The sequence below is a fragment of the Notamacropus eugenii genome, chromosome 4 (genome assembly GCF_028372415.1).
Source record: "Notamacropus eugenii isolate mMacEug1 chromosome 4, mMacEug1.pri_v2, whole genome shotgun sequence".
Classification (NCBI taxonomy): domain Eukaryota; kingdom Metazoa; phylum Chordata; class Mammalia; order Diprotodontia; family Macropodidae; genus Notamacropus; species Notamacropus eugenii.
Genome location: NC_092875.1, coordinates 458,641,093 through 458,659,170, shown reverse-complemented (window position 1 = coordinate 458,659,170; position 18,078 = coordinate 458,641,093). Strand labels below are relative to the sequence as shown.

Sequence of the window (18,078 nt, the reverse complement as noted above, 5' to 3'; positions counted from 1 at the left end):
GTATTGAAGCAGAGTCCACACTGATGGAATCACAGATGTTTTGAAGTAATGAGACATGATCTCATTATTACAGATCCCAAATTTAGAACCAGAAGAATTTTGTAGGTTATTTAGTCTAATTCCCTCATTTTACAGATGAGGAAAAGTTCTAGAGAGGTTAAATGACATGGCCGGAATTACTCGACATGGATCTTAAGCAGGATTTCAACTCATGTCTTTTTGACTAGCAAATCTAGTACTCCAGTCACTAAATGACATTGACTTAGCATATGAAAAAATTACCAGGTATTCAAGTATCCAGTATATGTCTGCATATTCACCATGTAAGACATAAATCCTACAAATGAGTTTATACACCACACATTTAGTGACATCATGAAAGAAAACTTACTGTGCTGACAGTGGATCCCATTAAATTCTCTAGGGCATTTACACACATATCCTATGAATGTATCCCCTCTGTAAGCTTCACTGATTTCACATGTTCCCCCATTATGACATGGGTTAGGAAGGCAGGGACCTAAAAGGAAGATAGAACACAATGATCAACTTGGTGTTGTTTTTTTCTTTTTCGTTTCTACCATAGAATGCCATGGTGCATTCTAAAATGTGATTTTACTAATTGGTTTTATTAAAACACTCAAAGGGACATCATCTGATCATCATAAACCACGTCAGTGTGCCCTATTGAAAGCAGAAGTTCTGGGTTATATCCATGGTTATCTTCTTTTTCCACATCTAACTTTTTCTGTATGAATAAAAATATTCTTGATTCATAGCATCTCCTTCAAGAAGTTCTGCACACCCTTTGCCTCATGACACCCACTAGTTTATATAAACAGAATGATGTGTTTCCATGCTTGGGGAAAACTGTTAAATACTCAAAGTGGAAAGCTGAGTTCATAATAAAGATAGTCAGATAAAAAGAAATTTCTTTGATAGTGAAGTTGTTTTATGAAATTTTATACACACGTACAAATACACACACATATGTTATGTATATATTTATGTGTGTATATATGTTTGTACATGTGTATATATGTATGTATCTATATGAATGTGTGCATAATTGTGAGATGAAAGTATCCAATGTCACAGAAAAGGTCTGGAGAATGAGTTATATCAATGTAACTATGTTATTGTATTATATGACTGCTATTACTAGCAAATATACATATCAACAGAGTTTTTGGATCCATAATAATAGGAACTAGCATTTACATAACGCCACTAGATTTGCAAAGTACATTACAAATATTGTCTCATTTTATGTTCATCATACCTAGGGGCATCATCCAAATTTTACAAAAATTAAGAAAGAGGTTAAGTGATTTGCCCAGGGACAAACATCTAGTAAATGCCTGAGGCTGGACTTGAACTCAGGTTTTCCTGAATCCATTTTTTGTTTTTATTTTCTGTAATACTGTCCTGTGTAAGGGATGAAGCTGGGAAAGAGACAGAAGAGAAGAGAGAGGTAGGGAGAGAGAGGTGGAGAGAGAGAGGTAGAAGGAGAAGGAGAGGGAGATGAAGACAAAGAGATTGAAAATCAAGAAGGCAGACAAGAAGAGAAGTCACTATTTTAATAAGATATCAGATTGGGCACGCAGATATGTAGTCCACACCATAGGTCTTTATTCTTAAGCTTTTATCTACTAGCAATGGGAAGACTAAAAATAATACAATATGGTGGAATTAGTCCTGATTTCTTTCATTTCTCCCCTGGTTGCACTACTTGGAGGTTTTTCTGCTTTCTTCACTATGACCCTGGAAGCTCATTCCTGGGAAAACCTCATCAGACTGCAAGGTCCTTAGTACTCCTATCATCATTATCCTCTGCCACATTTCATTCCTCTCCATCGTAACTACTTGGGAGATTCTCTGACTTCTCCATCATTCCCTCTGAGGAACAGACCTTACTCATATCCCCTTTTACTCTGCCTTTTTGCATTTGCTTCCCCCATTAGATTGTGCATTCCTTGTGGGTAGGAATTCTCTTTCTTTTTCTGTATTTGTATTTTTCATTCTTAGCACAGTGCCTGGCATGAAATAGGAATTTATTAAATGTTTGTTGACAATTGTCTATTTGGAATTGTAGGTCTTGGGTTAGTAAAGTAAACTAGAGTAAGTAAATCGCCCTATTTAGCTCTGTTTTCTCACCTATAAAATAAAGAGTTGGGATATACAATCAATAAGGTTTCTTGGTGCTCTAAATTATATATCTGATCCATGATCTGAAGTCAGTTTTGTGCCAAGGTGAAGGCAGGGGAATATAAAAGAATTCATTTCAGTTGGCCTCAATTTTCTTTGAAAAATAATAGAAGAAGAGACATAAGGTTATTTATTGAGAATTGGGGTGGGAATTCATGTAGAAGGGTCAGTGGAAGGGAACTGAGCCTATCTGAGAGAACAGAATATCTGAGCAGAGGACAAAAGGCTCAGTGAACAGAAGAGGTCAGGCGGAAGCTGGACAACAGAATTTCTAATGATCCAGGCCCTGCCAGCTTCAGCTTCTTTCTCCAGGAGCACAAATGATTGATGATGGATATATTGCAAAAGGCTAATCCAAAATGGAAGGAGTTTTAGGTTTGGGGGAGAACAGTGCTGCTCTAATTTATCATAGATTCTAGTACTGTGTAAAAGCAAGCACCTCGATATACACAGGGGGGTCTGCTAACACAAGTTCTTCAATCTGCATTTCTGAAAGGAAAGGTAACTTTTAAGGGGGAAAAAGTCAGCACCCTGAGCTTCAGAGAAAGTACAGAGAAATATAGATCAACAGACAGTGCTTCCAGCTCTCGCATAAGCAATACATACATCACAAATTAAAAGACAGAAAACTGTCTGACCATACATATGTAGGTACCAGAGAAGCATCAACATCTGGGTTTTCAAAGCCAGAGGATTCCTTAGTGGCTGCCCATAGTCTCATCTGGCCTAACAAAATACTTCTAATCATAAGCCCCAAAATAAAACCTCACCTCAGAGTACTTACACATTTTTCAGAGTCAGAGGACATCACAACCTTGAGAACTAGCGCCTCATCAGAAATTAACAAAACGTGTGGACCTCCACCAATCAAGCTTCCCTTAATGGGCAGGCCCATTAATGGGTAGGGAAGATCTTCTTTAATCACATTAAAATAATTAACAGTACAAATAGATATACTATTTCTAGTTGAAGACTCGATTAATTCAATCAAAGGCAAGATTCAATCAGAGGCACCTGATTATACTAAAACAAAAACAGCAAAAGCTTCTACTTTGCTTGCCATTACACTCCGCCCTTTTAGGATCCTTGATCTTACAATCTAAATGTTCATGGATCCTGGAACAAATAGAGGCATTTTACTATGTGATCCCAAATCCAGGTGATTTAGGCAGGTCACATGGGCCTGTTAATGGATGGGAAAGATCTTCCCATTAAGAAGCAAAATTATATTAGCAATAAGCAAAAATGCATTATCAATATATTTGGCCCCAAGATCTTTCACAGCCATTACATGGGCAACTTGAATCTGAAGAGGCATTAACATTTCTTAAGCGAATACAACATAATTCACATATGCAGAATATATAACAGCAACTCATTACCAGGGTGGTCACATGTCTTTAAACAAACACAAAGACGTATGCATAACATAACATCATTCTTTGAGGAGTGAGCAACCAGCTCCTTCTTCCTCAATCCGAAACAAAAATGTCCAAGCAAAGTCCTTTTGAAGGGTGTATCCTTCTCCCCACACTGCCCTTGCAGGCACTCTCATGTACAACCTCTAGCAAGCCAAGTCTCAGTCTCAACAATGCTCTAGCCCCTGCTTCCAAATTCTGAGGGGCAGCTGGACAACAAAGCCATCCGGGTGTGGTCCTTGGGGGTACAGGGCACTTTCCCCCCATACCACAGACAACTCCACCTCCTGGGTCCCAAGCTGTCCAAGGAGAATGCTGCAAAAAAAAGCACATTCGATGTCCTCATCTTGCCCCAGGGCTGAGCTCTGAGCTCCTGGGTTCCTCCTCCTCAAGCAGGAGCCAGCTGATACCAACTCCCACCTGGGTCTGCACACAGGTAGCTCTCTGTTCCAACTTCCACTCCCATTCCACAGCTCACCTCTCCAAGGTTGGGACACTGGCAGTTTTCCACTCCTGATCCAAGACTTCATTCCAAACTTTAGCCTCTCTTGTCTGGATTCTGAATACAACACATTTTCAGGGCATTCACTCCTCCAGTACAGTCAGGAACTAGGCTAATCCACTTGAGCTCTGGCTCTGGCCATCCCCACCTCCCAGGACTCCACAGAACTATAGCCACCACAATTGAGAAACAAAAGACAATTATCCCAGTCCCACAAAATCCCATAATTTCTTTTACTTTGCAGATCCTGCTGTGACTATGCCAAAATGTAAAAGCAAGCACCCTGATATAAACAGGAGGGCCTGCTATCATGGGTTTTTATATCTGTATTTCTAAAAGGAAACTCAACTTTTGAGGGGGTCAACAATCACTTTAATTAAGCACATATATATGAATCGCTTAGTTCAGGGGAAAAAGTCAGCACCCTGAACTTCAGAGAAAATACAGAGAAATACAGATCAACAGACAGTGCTTGTAGCTGTCTGACATAAGCAATACATACATCGTAGATCAACAGACAGATCCATCTGTCTGACCATTACATATATACGTAGTTGCCAGAGAGAGATACCAACATCTGGGTTTTCAAAGCCAGGGGTCTCCTTACTGGCTGCCCAAAGTCTTATCGGCCAAACAAACACTTCCAATCAGTAAGCCCCAAAGTGAAAGCTCATCTCACAGTATTTATACATTTTTAAGAGCCAGAGGGCATCACAACCCTTGAGAACCAGTGCCTCATTAGAAAATTAACAAAAGGTGTGGACCTCCCCTAATCAAGCTTTCCTTAATGGGCAGGTCCATTAATGGGTGGAGAAGATCTTTAAACTTTCATAGTAACTAGGAGAAGATAAAAGACTTTATTAAATAAGAGATTGAATACTTCCACAGAATCTATTATTATCTCTATACTTATGATTCTCAAATCTACTAATCTGGTCATAATCTCACTCTAACTTCCATGCTCTCATTGCCAACTGTGTGTGGGACATCTGAAATTTGACGACCCATAGATATCTTAAACCCAACATGTCCCAAACTTAACACATTTTCTTTCCACATTCCTACCCCTGCAATTCCTAACTTCTTAGTAATTTCCCTTTTGTTGGTGAGGGTAAAATCAAACTTCTGGTCATCCAGGCTCAGAACCTAGGTGTAATTCTCAGCTTTCTAGGGCAGCTAGGTGGTACAGTGGATAGAACACCAATGCAGGAGTCAGGAGGACCTGAGCTCAAATCTCACCTCAGACACTTGACACCCACTAACTGTGTGACCTTGGGCAAGTCACTTAACCCCAATTGCCTCATCCTGGGTCATCTCCAGTTTCCTGATGAATATCTGGTCACTGGATTCAGATGGCTCGGGAGGAGAAGTGAGGCTGGTGACCTGCACAGCCCACCCTCACTCAAAACAAAGTCAAGTGTGAGTCATGACATCATTTCTCTGATGGCGTGGTCTTCTTTGGCAACGAAGGATGAACACATGCATAAAGACACACATTCTCAACTTTCCACTATCACCCCTTCATATCCAATCTGTTGCTAAGACCTGTCAATTTTATCTTCATAACAATTGTTACATATGTCTTCTCATCTCTGACACTGCCAACACCCTGGTACAGGCCTTAATCCTTGGTCATTATAATGTTTTACTGTTTGGTCTCCACCTCAAACATCTCCCTTACTCCAGTCCACTGTCTATTCAACTACCAAAATGGTTTTCCTAAAGTATAGGTTTGACTGCATCACCCCCACTATTCAATAAACTCCAGTGACTCCCTACCACCTGCACTATAAAATGAATAGTCATCTGTGTCCTCTGTTTGGTTCAAAGTCCTTCAAAACCTGACCTCCTTACTTTTCCAGTCTTCTCATACTTTATGCTACCAACTCTTCCCCATTCACCACCAGGTACTCAGTGATCCAGTGACATTACTATTTCTTGCACAAGGTATAACTACCAATTCTGAGTATTTTCATTGTCCATCTCTCAGGTCTGGAATTCCCTCCCTCCCCATATCTACCACCTGGCTTCCCTGGATTCCTTCAAGTCTCAGCTAAAAAATCTTACTTTCTAGAGGAATATTTTCCTATTCTCTCAATGCCTTCACTCTGCCAAATATTTCCAATTATTTTGTGCATATCTTATTTGTATATTGTAGTTTGGATGTTGTCTCTCATTAGACTGTGCGCTCCTTAAGAACAGGAACCATCTTTTGCCCTTTTTTGTTTCCTGAGAGATTAGCACAGTACCTGGCAAGTAGAAGGCTCTTAATAAATGCTTACTGACTGACTGACTGAATGAATGAATGATGGTAGTCTTACTGAGGTCATATTGGAGATTTGAAAAAGTGGCAAAGGCAAGGATATATTATTTAAAGGGTAACACCAAATTAGAGATGCCAGAAGTCATATAGTTGAATAGTTGCTGTCAGAGAAGGGGCTGGACACCAGGTCATCTTATTTCAGGTCCTGTTCAATGATCAGGTCTTTTTGAAAAGTCATGATAAATGATTTCACATGTATAATCAATATTAAATTGCTTGCCTTTTCAAGGAGGTCTAAGTTGTGGAAGGAAGGGAAAGAATTTGGAGCTCAAAATAAAAAAATGATTATTTTTACATGTGATTGAGAAATATTTAATGAAATTATATATACATACATATACAGTACATGTATATATCTGCATGTATATATATATATATATATTTATATACATATATGTGTGTGTGTGAATGACAGAGACAGATAGTTCTGGGCTCTCAATGTGTTAAATTTTGATTTACTCTCAGTAATGTGGTGTCATCTTAACACAGAAAACCAAATCCCATTTTACCATCCATCCATCTACAAATCCTTCCTTCCAACAAACATGTTAGAAATGAAGGGTAAGAAGATATGAAAAGAGAGAAAGAGAAAAAAATAAATGGAAGTCATATCCCTTGCCCTCCAAGAGCATACAACATAACAGGTTGGAAAAGTTCAGCATGCACATATGAAAATCCCAAGTAACAATGCTATGTTTCTATTCATCATTTTCAAGGTTGTCCCTGTTCCTTCTTGTAGATCTCTATAAATCTCTTTTCATCCCCCATGATGAGACTGACCCTCCATAGGCCACCAGATTAACCATCTAATTTCCTTTTAAAGGTAACATAACTCTCCTCTCTAGAGACATACAAGCATAAATATAGAATGAAGGAAAACTAGCTTAAAAATCCTTAAACACCAAACATTATGAACATAATGAACCAGATTTGCATTTACAGATACATCATCAATTAGGTTGAGTTTATTTCACCATTTGAATTTTCTGTCATTTTCAATATTTTTACTTGTCATTCTGTATTTCTAGTGTATTTATTGTAGTGAAAAATAATACATTTCAGTAAAATGTTTTCCTAATGTGACTTTAGATGTCTATATTAAAATGTAGTGATATATCTGAAAAGATAGAAAAAAAAAAAGAAGACAATGTGATGTAGTTAAAAATAATAATGAAAAAGAAATACACTGGAAGTCCAAAAGGAATTTGGATATGAATTCTGTTTTCCATTAACTAGCAATGTAATGATGCAGGAAAGTTATTTAACCTAGCAGTGCCTCTGGTTTCTTAATGAAGATTGAGGGGGTGGGTTTAAACCAAATGGAATGTAAGGTCTCTTCCAGCTATAATTCTATGATCCTGCCATCACAGGATTTCTCCAGCTTTAAAATTTAAATAGGATTAAAAGCAATGGAAGTTATAATAGCAACGGTTGATAGTAATTTATATCTAGATGCCAGACAATTTTTATAATTAAAAGCTGCTGGGTAGATTTTGTGCTCACTGAGCTACTCATTCTACCAAGTGCTTTGGACTCATTATATTGCCACAGTATTTTCACTCTAATTGACATTGTTTACTCCAAAGTAAAGAGTTAGTTACAACAGCAAACTAGAAGTGATACGCTATTAGCATGTGTAATCTTTCGTAACAAATGCAGGTATCTTAGTTCCTTGGCAAATATGTACTCAAGTATATCCTGTTTCATCTGCTATGGAGTCACTTTATATTATATTCACCTGATCTGACCATTACTCTGGGAATGAAGATAGAGTATTGACTTATCACACAAAGAAGTCTATGCTAGAGTGGTCTACATGGATTCTTCCAATTAAGGACATACCGTAATATTTGTCTTAGAACAACACAGGCCTCTGAGCTCTGAGTTTGTAGTCAGAATGACACTGTTATTGGTCTAAAAGTTCCCTGGGTAGATCCTGGTGTGGGTTTCCTTTGCATGATTCAGCAGACCTGGTTCCTGAGCTAGGAGACGTCTATGGGCTACATTCCTCAGCAAGGAGTTTGTTTTGCTTTGCTTTGCTTTTTGTCATCCTCTACCTCCTTCTGCTGGTCTCCTTTTTACATGTTGTAGGAAGGAATTATGAAATTATGGTAGTTTTGTCTTTCCGTTTTTCTTTCTTTCTCTCCTTCAAGATTCTTCTCAACACCTACCTTCTGCAAGGTACCTTTCTCACCATCCCCTAGTTCCCTCCCTTTCAGATTACTTTCTTTTGAGATTACTATACAGATAGACTGTTGTTGTGTTTGACAGTGAATGGAAAGTAGTGATTGTATGTGAGTATATGTATGTGTGAATAGAGCATATATAGTTATTGCATATTCTTTCCCATTTAAATCCAAGCCCTTGAGAACAGGAGCCGAGTTTTTGCCTTTCTTTGTATTTCCAACACTTAGCACAGTGCCTGACACAGAGTAACAGACTAAAAATGCTTGATGATGATGATAGTAATGGATGATGATGATAATGAGGATGTTATGAAGACTCATTAGCTTTGGTTTCAGTAATATAAGATTTAGCCCAACATGCCTTTTGTACAGTTTGTCCATTTCTCCATGGATTTGGGATCTTATGTCTACTACTGTACATTGCTAGGTGTCTGTGCCCCACAGCTTCCTTTCTTTCTAAAAATTCAAAGGGTTTGGAGTTCTAACATAGCATTTTCATATTTCAAAGTTTATGTTATAATTAAATGAAGAACTGTTGAGTCATTGAGTATTTAACAAAATGTCTTAATGAAGCAAAGACATGCAACAAGGATATAGTGGTACATAATTTCTCAACACAGAGCTTTTCATTTCCTTATAGAGACAAATCTGGACAGCAGGACAGGAAATGGTGAAGGACATGTGTGCTCCCAGGCACCCACAAAGTCAGAGAGGCCTAGAGTAAAAGTGTGTGCGACTTATGCCTTTTGCTGACCAGGAAGCTACATAAGGGAAGTCAAGTCAATCAAGTCTGAAATACATCTTTGTCTCCTTTTTGCATCATTCTTAATGCCGCCTCCCTTGAATTTTGTGAAAAGAAGTTATGTCAGGCAAATGCTGGTAAACAGGTGAGTTTATCATCAAATTCAGGCTTTATATTAATCCCAAGGTCAGGGGAAAACTCCCCGGGAATAGGATTTATTCCTAAACCAGTGGGCATTTATTTCTTTACCTCCTTGACAATGTCTATAATAAGTGAGGCTAAGATTGCTTCAAATCACCTTAGCTGTCATAATAAGCTATTGGTAGCTTTGGAGACATCTTAATATCAGGATAATATTTAGGAGAAAAGATGTATACATCTAGCATGCATTCATTCACTGAGAAGCATTTATTAAGGACCTGTTCTGTGACAGGTCCTGCGACTGGTGTCGGGGATACAAGTATAGAAAAGGAAAAGAAAAGAAAAGAAAATCTTTGACATGAAGGAGATGACATTATATTAGGAGAAAATAATTTAAAGACAGATAAACATCAATATATAAAGTAAAGACAAGTAATTTCTGAGGGGAAGGTCCTGGAAACTGAGGCCTGGAGAAAAGACAGAAGAGGTTTGATTTACTCTTTGAAGGAAACTAGGGGTTATATGATGTAGAAATGGGGAGGGAACACATTCCAAGGATACAAGAACATTCATCATAAAGGCATGCAGATGGGAAGGAGTTGGAAAGTCATATGTCCAATAAGTAGGCAGTTTGTCTGGAATACAGAGTACAAGAAACAGGAAAATACGCAGTAAGCCTGGGAAGATAGGTGGTTGCTGAATTGTGAAAAAAAAATGCTAATATCAGAAACATTTGCCCTTGACACAATAAGGAAGCACTGAACTGTCTTGATCAAGGACGTATCATGATGAAATCCATACTTTGCCCCCTTTTATGCCCTCTTCCATCCAGCCAAACACGCCTTTTCTGTCTTCTCTCACTTTCTCTAGTCTACATCCAGTTTCTGTACCTATGCACCTGTCCCCTGGCTTCCCTCCCCTAGCCCTGTTATGGAAGGCACTCCCTTGAGCGCTGCTCTAGAATCAGTTTCTTTAAAACCTCAATTCAAGTGTCTGCTTCTAAGTACAGGCTTTCCTGATTCACCCCTCTCCATCTTCTAGTATCATTTCCCCCTAAATGTATACTGTATCTATTACCTGCATATACGTGTGAATATACACATTGATTCCCCAGGCTAAGTTGTAAGCTGCTTGAGCTGAGCTCATGTTCTATTTCATTTTTGCATTTGTTTCTACAGTGTCTAGAACTTAGGAATTCCTTAATAAAATGCTTTTGGATTCATTATAGCTTTAGTGATAGCAATTGGATAGTTGTGTAGAGGTTGAATTGGTGGAGACTGGGGGGTGGGGAGAGACTGGGAATGGCAGGCTAATGAGGATGCTATTGAAATAGCCTAGGTAAGAGTATTTGGAAGGCCAGAACTAGGATGGAGTTTGTGTGAATGGAGAAGAGGGGATATATTTGTGAGATCTTGTCAAAGTAAAATCAACATGACTGTACATGATTAGAAATGGGGGAGGAGGGAGAAAGAAATGTCAAGGATAACTGCCCTATTTCATATCTTGTGATTAGATGGATGGTAGTGCCCTCAGCAGGAATAGGAAAGTTAGGAAGCAGGAAGAATTTGGGGGAAAATAGCATTTTTCTTTAGGACTTGTTGAGTTAAGATGCATCAGGACATTGATTTGGGAATATTCAATGGACAATTACTGTAGGTAATCTCTCCACTGATGCAGGTACAACACCTCTGTACTTGATCAGGTTATGATTATCACTTGTTTTAGGGGGAAAATCATCACTTGGTGTCCAAATTTCTAGTGATGGGTTTGTCAGAATTTAGCCATGTACTTCTAAGTAGGAACCTCCAGAGCTTATGCTCTCTTGAGACAGCTTTCCAGAACCCAAGGTCATACATATATCGATGTCCCAAGGAGACATGGGGGTAGAAATTTATTGGAGGAAAAGGAAAAAAGTGATTTGAAAAATGAATAGGAAATCTGCTCATCATTTAAAATTTGTAACACTTAAACAAACATGAGGTGCCATTTCAGTTCTCTTCCCCATCAACAATGTTCTCCAAGAAATTCTCATTATATTTGATTCTTAGAAGAGAAATCTGTAGGAAACTTGTAATGTTCAGTACAGTCAGGATAATCAAAGTGAAAGATGTTACTTTTTTGGGTTCACAGTCTTCAAGGTTCACAGCAGTTGAGCAGACATAAAACTTTGTAAACATCACTCTTAAAAGCAAAAGCTTGTAAACTCACTTTTAAAACACAATAGGCTTCAGGGAGTTTTAAAATCAATAGAGGCTGTAATACTTTCGTAGGTAATCTTTAAGTAGCTCCCAACAAAATGGGAACAGACTTTGATCGATATTAATGAACAGCTGAATTCAACACCGTGCTTTGCAGGCATTTTTTATGCATTTTCATATAAGTAATGTCAACAAGATTAATTGCTCATGAAAAATAATAGATCTATTCAGTTTGCTTTCTTTTTAACTTTTCCTCTACATAGAGGACAGTGGAAAGGTGCATGGCTGATGTGAGCAGCTTTCAACATAACCAGCAAGTAACTTGAAAAAGAACAGGAGCAATGGATGCCATTAAAGAACTGTATGAAAGGAGATGGGCTAGTCCTAAGGAAACTATGGAAGGTCAATGGGAAGAATGCTGCACTGGCACCCTTACTATATTAATAGAAAGTGATTGAGGTCTCCAGAACATTGAGTGGATCTTAAACGGCAAATATTTGGGATGGACACAGATAAAGGTGGCACAGTATAGACAAGGCACTCAGATATGACCTTCATCATTGGAAGGGACTCGTGAGTCTGTAAGCTCATAGATCCATTTCAGTAATTGAGATTAGTGCTACAGGATTCATCCTTCATTCTGGAGGAGGACCAGTTACATCACTAGCATGATGTCCTGACTAGCAAGTGAATTGGGTTTAAGTGAGGTAGGGATACACAAAGTTATCAGCCTCTCTCTCTTCTCCAGAGTCATTCAAGATAGAGATGACATGGCCCAGGACGCACTGGGTGACCTTGGCCTTTCAAAATTAAAGTCTTTCCCCATTACAGAATTCAATGTGTGTTACATGCGTGTTACAAAGAATGCAGTGTTATATTCATAAGATATTCTAAGATATCTTCTTCCTCTTCTCTCTGCAATAGGTCAAGTCAAGTCAACAAAGATTTATTATTGTTTGAGTGACAGCAAGTCCGTGTGTTTGTGTGTGTGTATGTGTGTGTGGGTGCATCCTCTAAACATGGCACTTAATAGACATTTCTAAATGTTCATTTAACTGCACTGAAATGAACTTGGGAATGGTAATTTTCTTTCTTTTAGATAATATGTCTAAAATCTTGAGCTGTAGATTGTAAGGAAGCAGAGAAACATGCACTGTGGGGACAAGTGCATCAATTCAATTAGTTCCCCAAGACATTTGAAGGTTATGTGTTTGGAAAGAAGACTGGGATTTCATATTTCCAAAATGTAAAGTAGGCCATTGAATTAATGTAATTGAATACTTTCTATAAGTAAAATTAGTTTTTCACTAGTTTTCTCATTATAAATGAGAAAATTAATCAGATGAAACCTTTACCAATCTTACTTCTTTTTTAAAAAAAATCCAAATTAAAACTTTGTTTTCATAGTAATACCAATGACAGCTTACAATTCTGTACTGGTTTACACTTTATACTGGTGCTGCCATCCAAACAAGCTTGGAAGGGAGGTTATGTAAGTATTAGAAGCATGTGGCAGTTAGCTCCCTTCTAGCTTCCCTTTTATAGTATCTACAAAATGATTGAGCTGCTGGCAATTTCACTTTGAACTTCTGCCATATTTCTGACCTAACTAGAACAAAGTAGTATTCTGGGAAGTTTCTCCTGATTAATGCTTTTAAAAGTTTTCCAGACTAATCTTTTTTTTTAACTACATTTGTGCAGAAGTCAGCTATTTGGATTGGTTTTTCTTTAAGCACAAAGTTTTACTATGAAATCTTAACCATTTTAAAATTTCACACAAAAGAAGGATCCACAAAATTTAATAATTATATCATTGAATTGAAAAAGATATTTGCGGATATTCTGAAAAACAAAGGAAACTGGTATAATTTTATTTAGATAAAATTTCATTACAAATGTGGATCTTGACTCTACTGGGTGATCTTATGTAAAGGCAGAATGAGCAGCTATTAATGGGATATAACTTGACAAGTCCATGAAAATTCAACTGGAATGAAAAAACTAAACCAACAACTTTCCCAGGCTCCAATTCAATCTCTCTTCCCAATGGTTTTACACCTTCATATAATACTAATTCCTCTAAGGTTAAAACAAAATATAAAAGTAGTGAAGAATAAATCTAAATAATAAGTAATTATTACACGAAAACATGGTTTCAAATTCTAGATGTGCCATTTACCACCTCTGTGACATTGAACAAATCACTTAACTTTCCTGGGATTAGATTTCCTTATCTCTAAAATGAAAGCATTGCATTGGGTCATTTCTGAGACCCCTTCCAGTTCTATGTGAAGGCTCAACTACCTGAGAAGGGAAGGTCCTTTATCAGTCATTAGTAACCATGTTAAGACCAATATTTCCCTGGAAAACTTTTTTCCCTTTACTCACAAAATGGATATTTATCTGTAGGAGACAAAGCTGCCCTTGGGACAGCTCCTTTGATATGGTTTTCTGGTCTTTGAGATGGATCCATCTGGATAAAAAGGTCCCATCTGCATGTGATCTGGGCCTCTCAGATGCTGTGGATATCAAGACCACATGGGTTGTCATACTCTGATGATCTAATGACCAGAGATGATTTCAAATGGAGATGGGGTAGTATAGTAGCAAGCACCCTGACACATACAGGATGGCTTGCTAGCACAGGTTCTTAGATCTGCTCTTCTAAAAGGAAAGTAATTTTTGAGGGATCAATAATCTTCTTTAATCACATATACCAACAGAGGAAATACAAGCAGAGAAATAAAAACCAACAGGCTTCCAACTGTCTGACCATAAGCAATACATACATCACAGGTCAACAGATAGATACAATTGTCTAACCATTACATGCATACATACATAGGTACCAGAGAGAGAAGCACCAACACCTGAGTTTTCAAAGGCAGGGTGTGTGTGTGTTTGGGGTGGGGGTGGGGGTGGGGGTGGGGGGTGTTGTGTATTACTTAACTGCTACCCAGAGTCTCATCTGACATATGAACCTTCTTCCAAAAAGTAAGCCCCAAAGTAAAAACCTTATCCCAGACAGTGAGTGTGTGTGTGTGCACATGTGCGTGTGCATGTGCGTGTGTGTGTGTGTGTGTGTGTGTGTGTGTGTGTGTGTGTATGTCCTGACATAATATCTCATTCGCAATTAACAAAAGGTGTGGGCCTTCTTAGGAAACAAACATCCCCTAATCAAGCCTCCCTTAATGGGTTCCACATGAGGCCTATTAATGGGTGGGGAAGATCTTTAACTCTCATTAATGGTAGAGGCAGTGGGTGTGTGCAGCATTCAGAGAAACTACATACCACTGTGAGAAAAGAGAATCTGCTTTAGTAAATGTTCAATTACTTGTCATTGCCTTGTTTAATTCTCAAAAGAAACCTAAAGAAAGAGGGGTGCTGGTATTAGAGTCGTTTTTTTTCCTGTCATTAAAGTTTTCAGTTGTATCTGACTCTTTGTGACCCCATTTGGGGTTTTCTCAGCAAAGACAGTAGACGGATTTGCCATTCCCTTCTCCATCATATTTTTGTAGATGAGAAAACTGATGAAAATAGGGTTAAGTGACTTGCCCAGAGCCACAAAGCTAGTGAGTGTTTGAGGTCAGATTTGAACTCGGGACGACAACTCTTCCTGACTCCAGGTCCGGCACTCTATCTACTCTACCATCTCACTGCTGTTGTTGTTGTGTTCATCCTTTATTTTTGAAGAAGACCATGACATCAAGATGATGACATGACTTGTACTTGACTTTGTTTTGAATGAGGGAGGGCTGTACAAGGTCACCACTTTACTTTCTCTTCCTGAGCCATCTGGATCCAGTGACCAGATATTTATCAGGATGACTGGAGATGACCCAGGATGCAATGGGAGACTTTGGCCTTTTAGGCTAAGGCCATTTTAGGTACTCACTTAAATTCAGGTAATTTCCATTCAGTGAATAGGTCTCTTTAAGAAGTAGTAGAAATGAAGAGATCAAAAAATCAATTAATCAAGCTTGAAGGGGTCTCAGGAACCTGAGAGTTGTTGTTTGAAAGTGAAACAGTTACTATAGACTTTCACTCTAAGCCAGGGGTGTCCATAAAACAGTCACTGAGTGGAGCTTGGGCAGGGACCCGTTGATGTTGAATGTATGGATTTCAGAGTGCAGTGGGTATAAGGTTTTAGGAAAGACAAGAAGGGGGGGGGGAGAGAGAGAGAGAGAGAGAGAGAGAGAGAGAGAGAGAGAGAGAGAGAGAGAGAGAGAGAGAGAGAGAGAGAGACAGAGACAGAGACAGAGACAGAGACAGAGACAGAGAGAAAGGAAGAAAGAAATCTAGCGAGTAAACCTCAAGTTAACTGGGCAGCTTCCGGCCATCAAAACTTACCTTCTTTTGGAGAGGAGAAGGAAGGGGAGAGGAAGAGGTTGAGAGAGAGGATGAATTGAGTTTCCCAGCTAGCTGGGTCCCTATTCAGGCAGCTCAGTCTACTCACAGGTTGTGTTTGTTCTTCCTTTCTGAAGAGAGCCATGACATCAAAGAGATGATGACATGATTTGCCCTTGACTTTGTTTTGAGTGAGGGAAGTCTGTGCAAGGTCACCAGCCTCCCTTTCTCCTCCTGAGCCATCTGAATCCAGTGACTGGATTCTCACTTCTGTACTTATTTTAGAATCATACCTACAACAAAACCCTAAGTCAAAGTCAAAGATTACTAGATCATCTTTGGAACACTGCAAAGCCCAGAGAGAAGAGATTAATTTTGTTCAGATAACTGATATTAAGTAAGGTGTTCAATTTGAAAATGTATCAAGAAACGTAAGCAGTGGGAATCCCAGAAAGGGGATAATGAGGGGTATCATGAAGAGATGGTCTAGACAGCAACACACTAAAGTAAGGGTACTCAATGAGAGAAGTTGTTTAAAGAAGAATAACGAGTTCACAAAGACAATGCATCTACTTTATAGATCTCACTGATTATTGGCCTTGTGTTTGACTCACTGTCAAGGTGATTTTTAGGTAGTAAGGTACCAAGCAAAGATTGTCCCTGTGCCTATCCTCACAATAATCTAATATTTTACATCCTGGGTGGTAGCAGGACACTGTGACTTCACAGTCAGATGGCCATCTGTTATGCCGCACACTATTCTAATTTGATCTTCTACACACACAAGTGTATCCATGCATATTTTACACATGTATGTGTATTCTAAAGGGGTTCCTTTGTTTCCTATATTATATGTACATATATGTTAATCTTCCTGTACCTCAGTTCCCCCATTTGGAATTCTTTTGAAATTTCCTACATAGCTCCAATACATTCTGTTGAATACTGAACCTTCAGTCTTACAGGATTGACTTGAATGTAAGTCATGGTGTACCTACAATGAATCAATAAGCATTTATTAAGCACTTACTATGTGCCAAGTATTGTACTATATATTAGGGATACAAAAAGAGACAGTTTCTACCTTCAAGGAGTCCACAATCTAATAGAAGAGTTCACTAATTTAATCATACTGAAGAGTAAGACCTTCACTAGGCTAGAAGGCAAGAGGAGGAGCAAAGGAAATGCAGAAGTTAGATAACTTGGCAGGACTTGCTTTTTCTTGAAGAAGCAAGTTTTGAGGTCAGGGTGATGCCACTTCTCATAATCCAAAGGGCTCAGAGCCAGGGGAGAGGGGAGAAAGTGGAGAGAGGGAAAGAGAAAAAGATAGAGAGAGAAAAAGAGGGGGAAGCAGAGAGAAGAGAGTGTGAGAAAGTGAGAGAGCTCACAATTTGAATACACTACTGGAATTTAGGAAAGGATTTTAGAGAACTTGGGGATATTTTTAATGAATGGTTTTAGTAGAGACTTGGGAAGTCCCTGGAAGAGCATGAATGTTCTTGGATACAATCTTACCTACTGCAATTGATACTTTGTTGCCATGAGAAATTGAATGCCATTACTTTCAGTTATATTCCATGACACATCTGCACCTTCCATACTGCTGTTACAACAGAACCTAGAATATGTGCTTAGTAAATATTTTCTTAGTGGTTAATTGTTTTACAGTATTTTCAGCTGAATAATGCAGCAAATTCAGGAAGAAGAAAAATAATTTTGACACTTTTTTCTTTCTTTTTTTTCTTTCCTTATAGAGAAGCTAACCTAACAAAACATGTCTATCACTAATGTGTCCAATGTTACCTGCAACTGTGGGTCTTTATTTTCTACATTTTCTCACAAGGTCCATAAGCTTATCAGAATTGTATGATAATAGAAAAAAACCACTCCAAACTCATAAAACACAATTGTGATATGTATCACCATGAAGATGATTTATCACTATGATCTGATCTTTCAGAAGGAAAATGGAGCCAAAGGAGTTAGGGTATGCTATGTGGAGGTTACAGAAAT

General features: G+C 38.5%; 1 protein-coding gene across 3 annotated transcripts in view; it reads right to left on the bottom strand.

The window, feature by feature from the left end:
* Window positions 1–18,078, bottom strand: part of EDIL3 (EGF like repeats and discoidin domains 3) — a 603,244-nt gene that overhangs the window by 326,737 nt on the left and 258,429 nt on the right. For all 3 annotated transcript variants that reach the window (XM_072606206.1, XM_072606208.1, XM_072606207.1), the window contains one exon: window positions 392–520. In XM_072606206.1, the coding sequence (XP_072462307.1) occupies window positions 392–520 (129 nt within the window). The remainder of the gene's footprint in view (window positions 1–391; window positions 521–18,078) is intronic.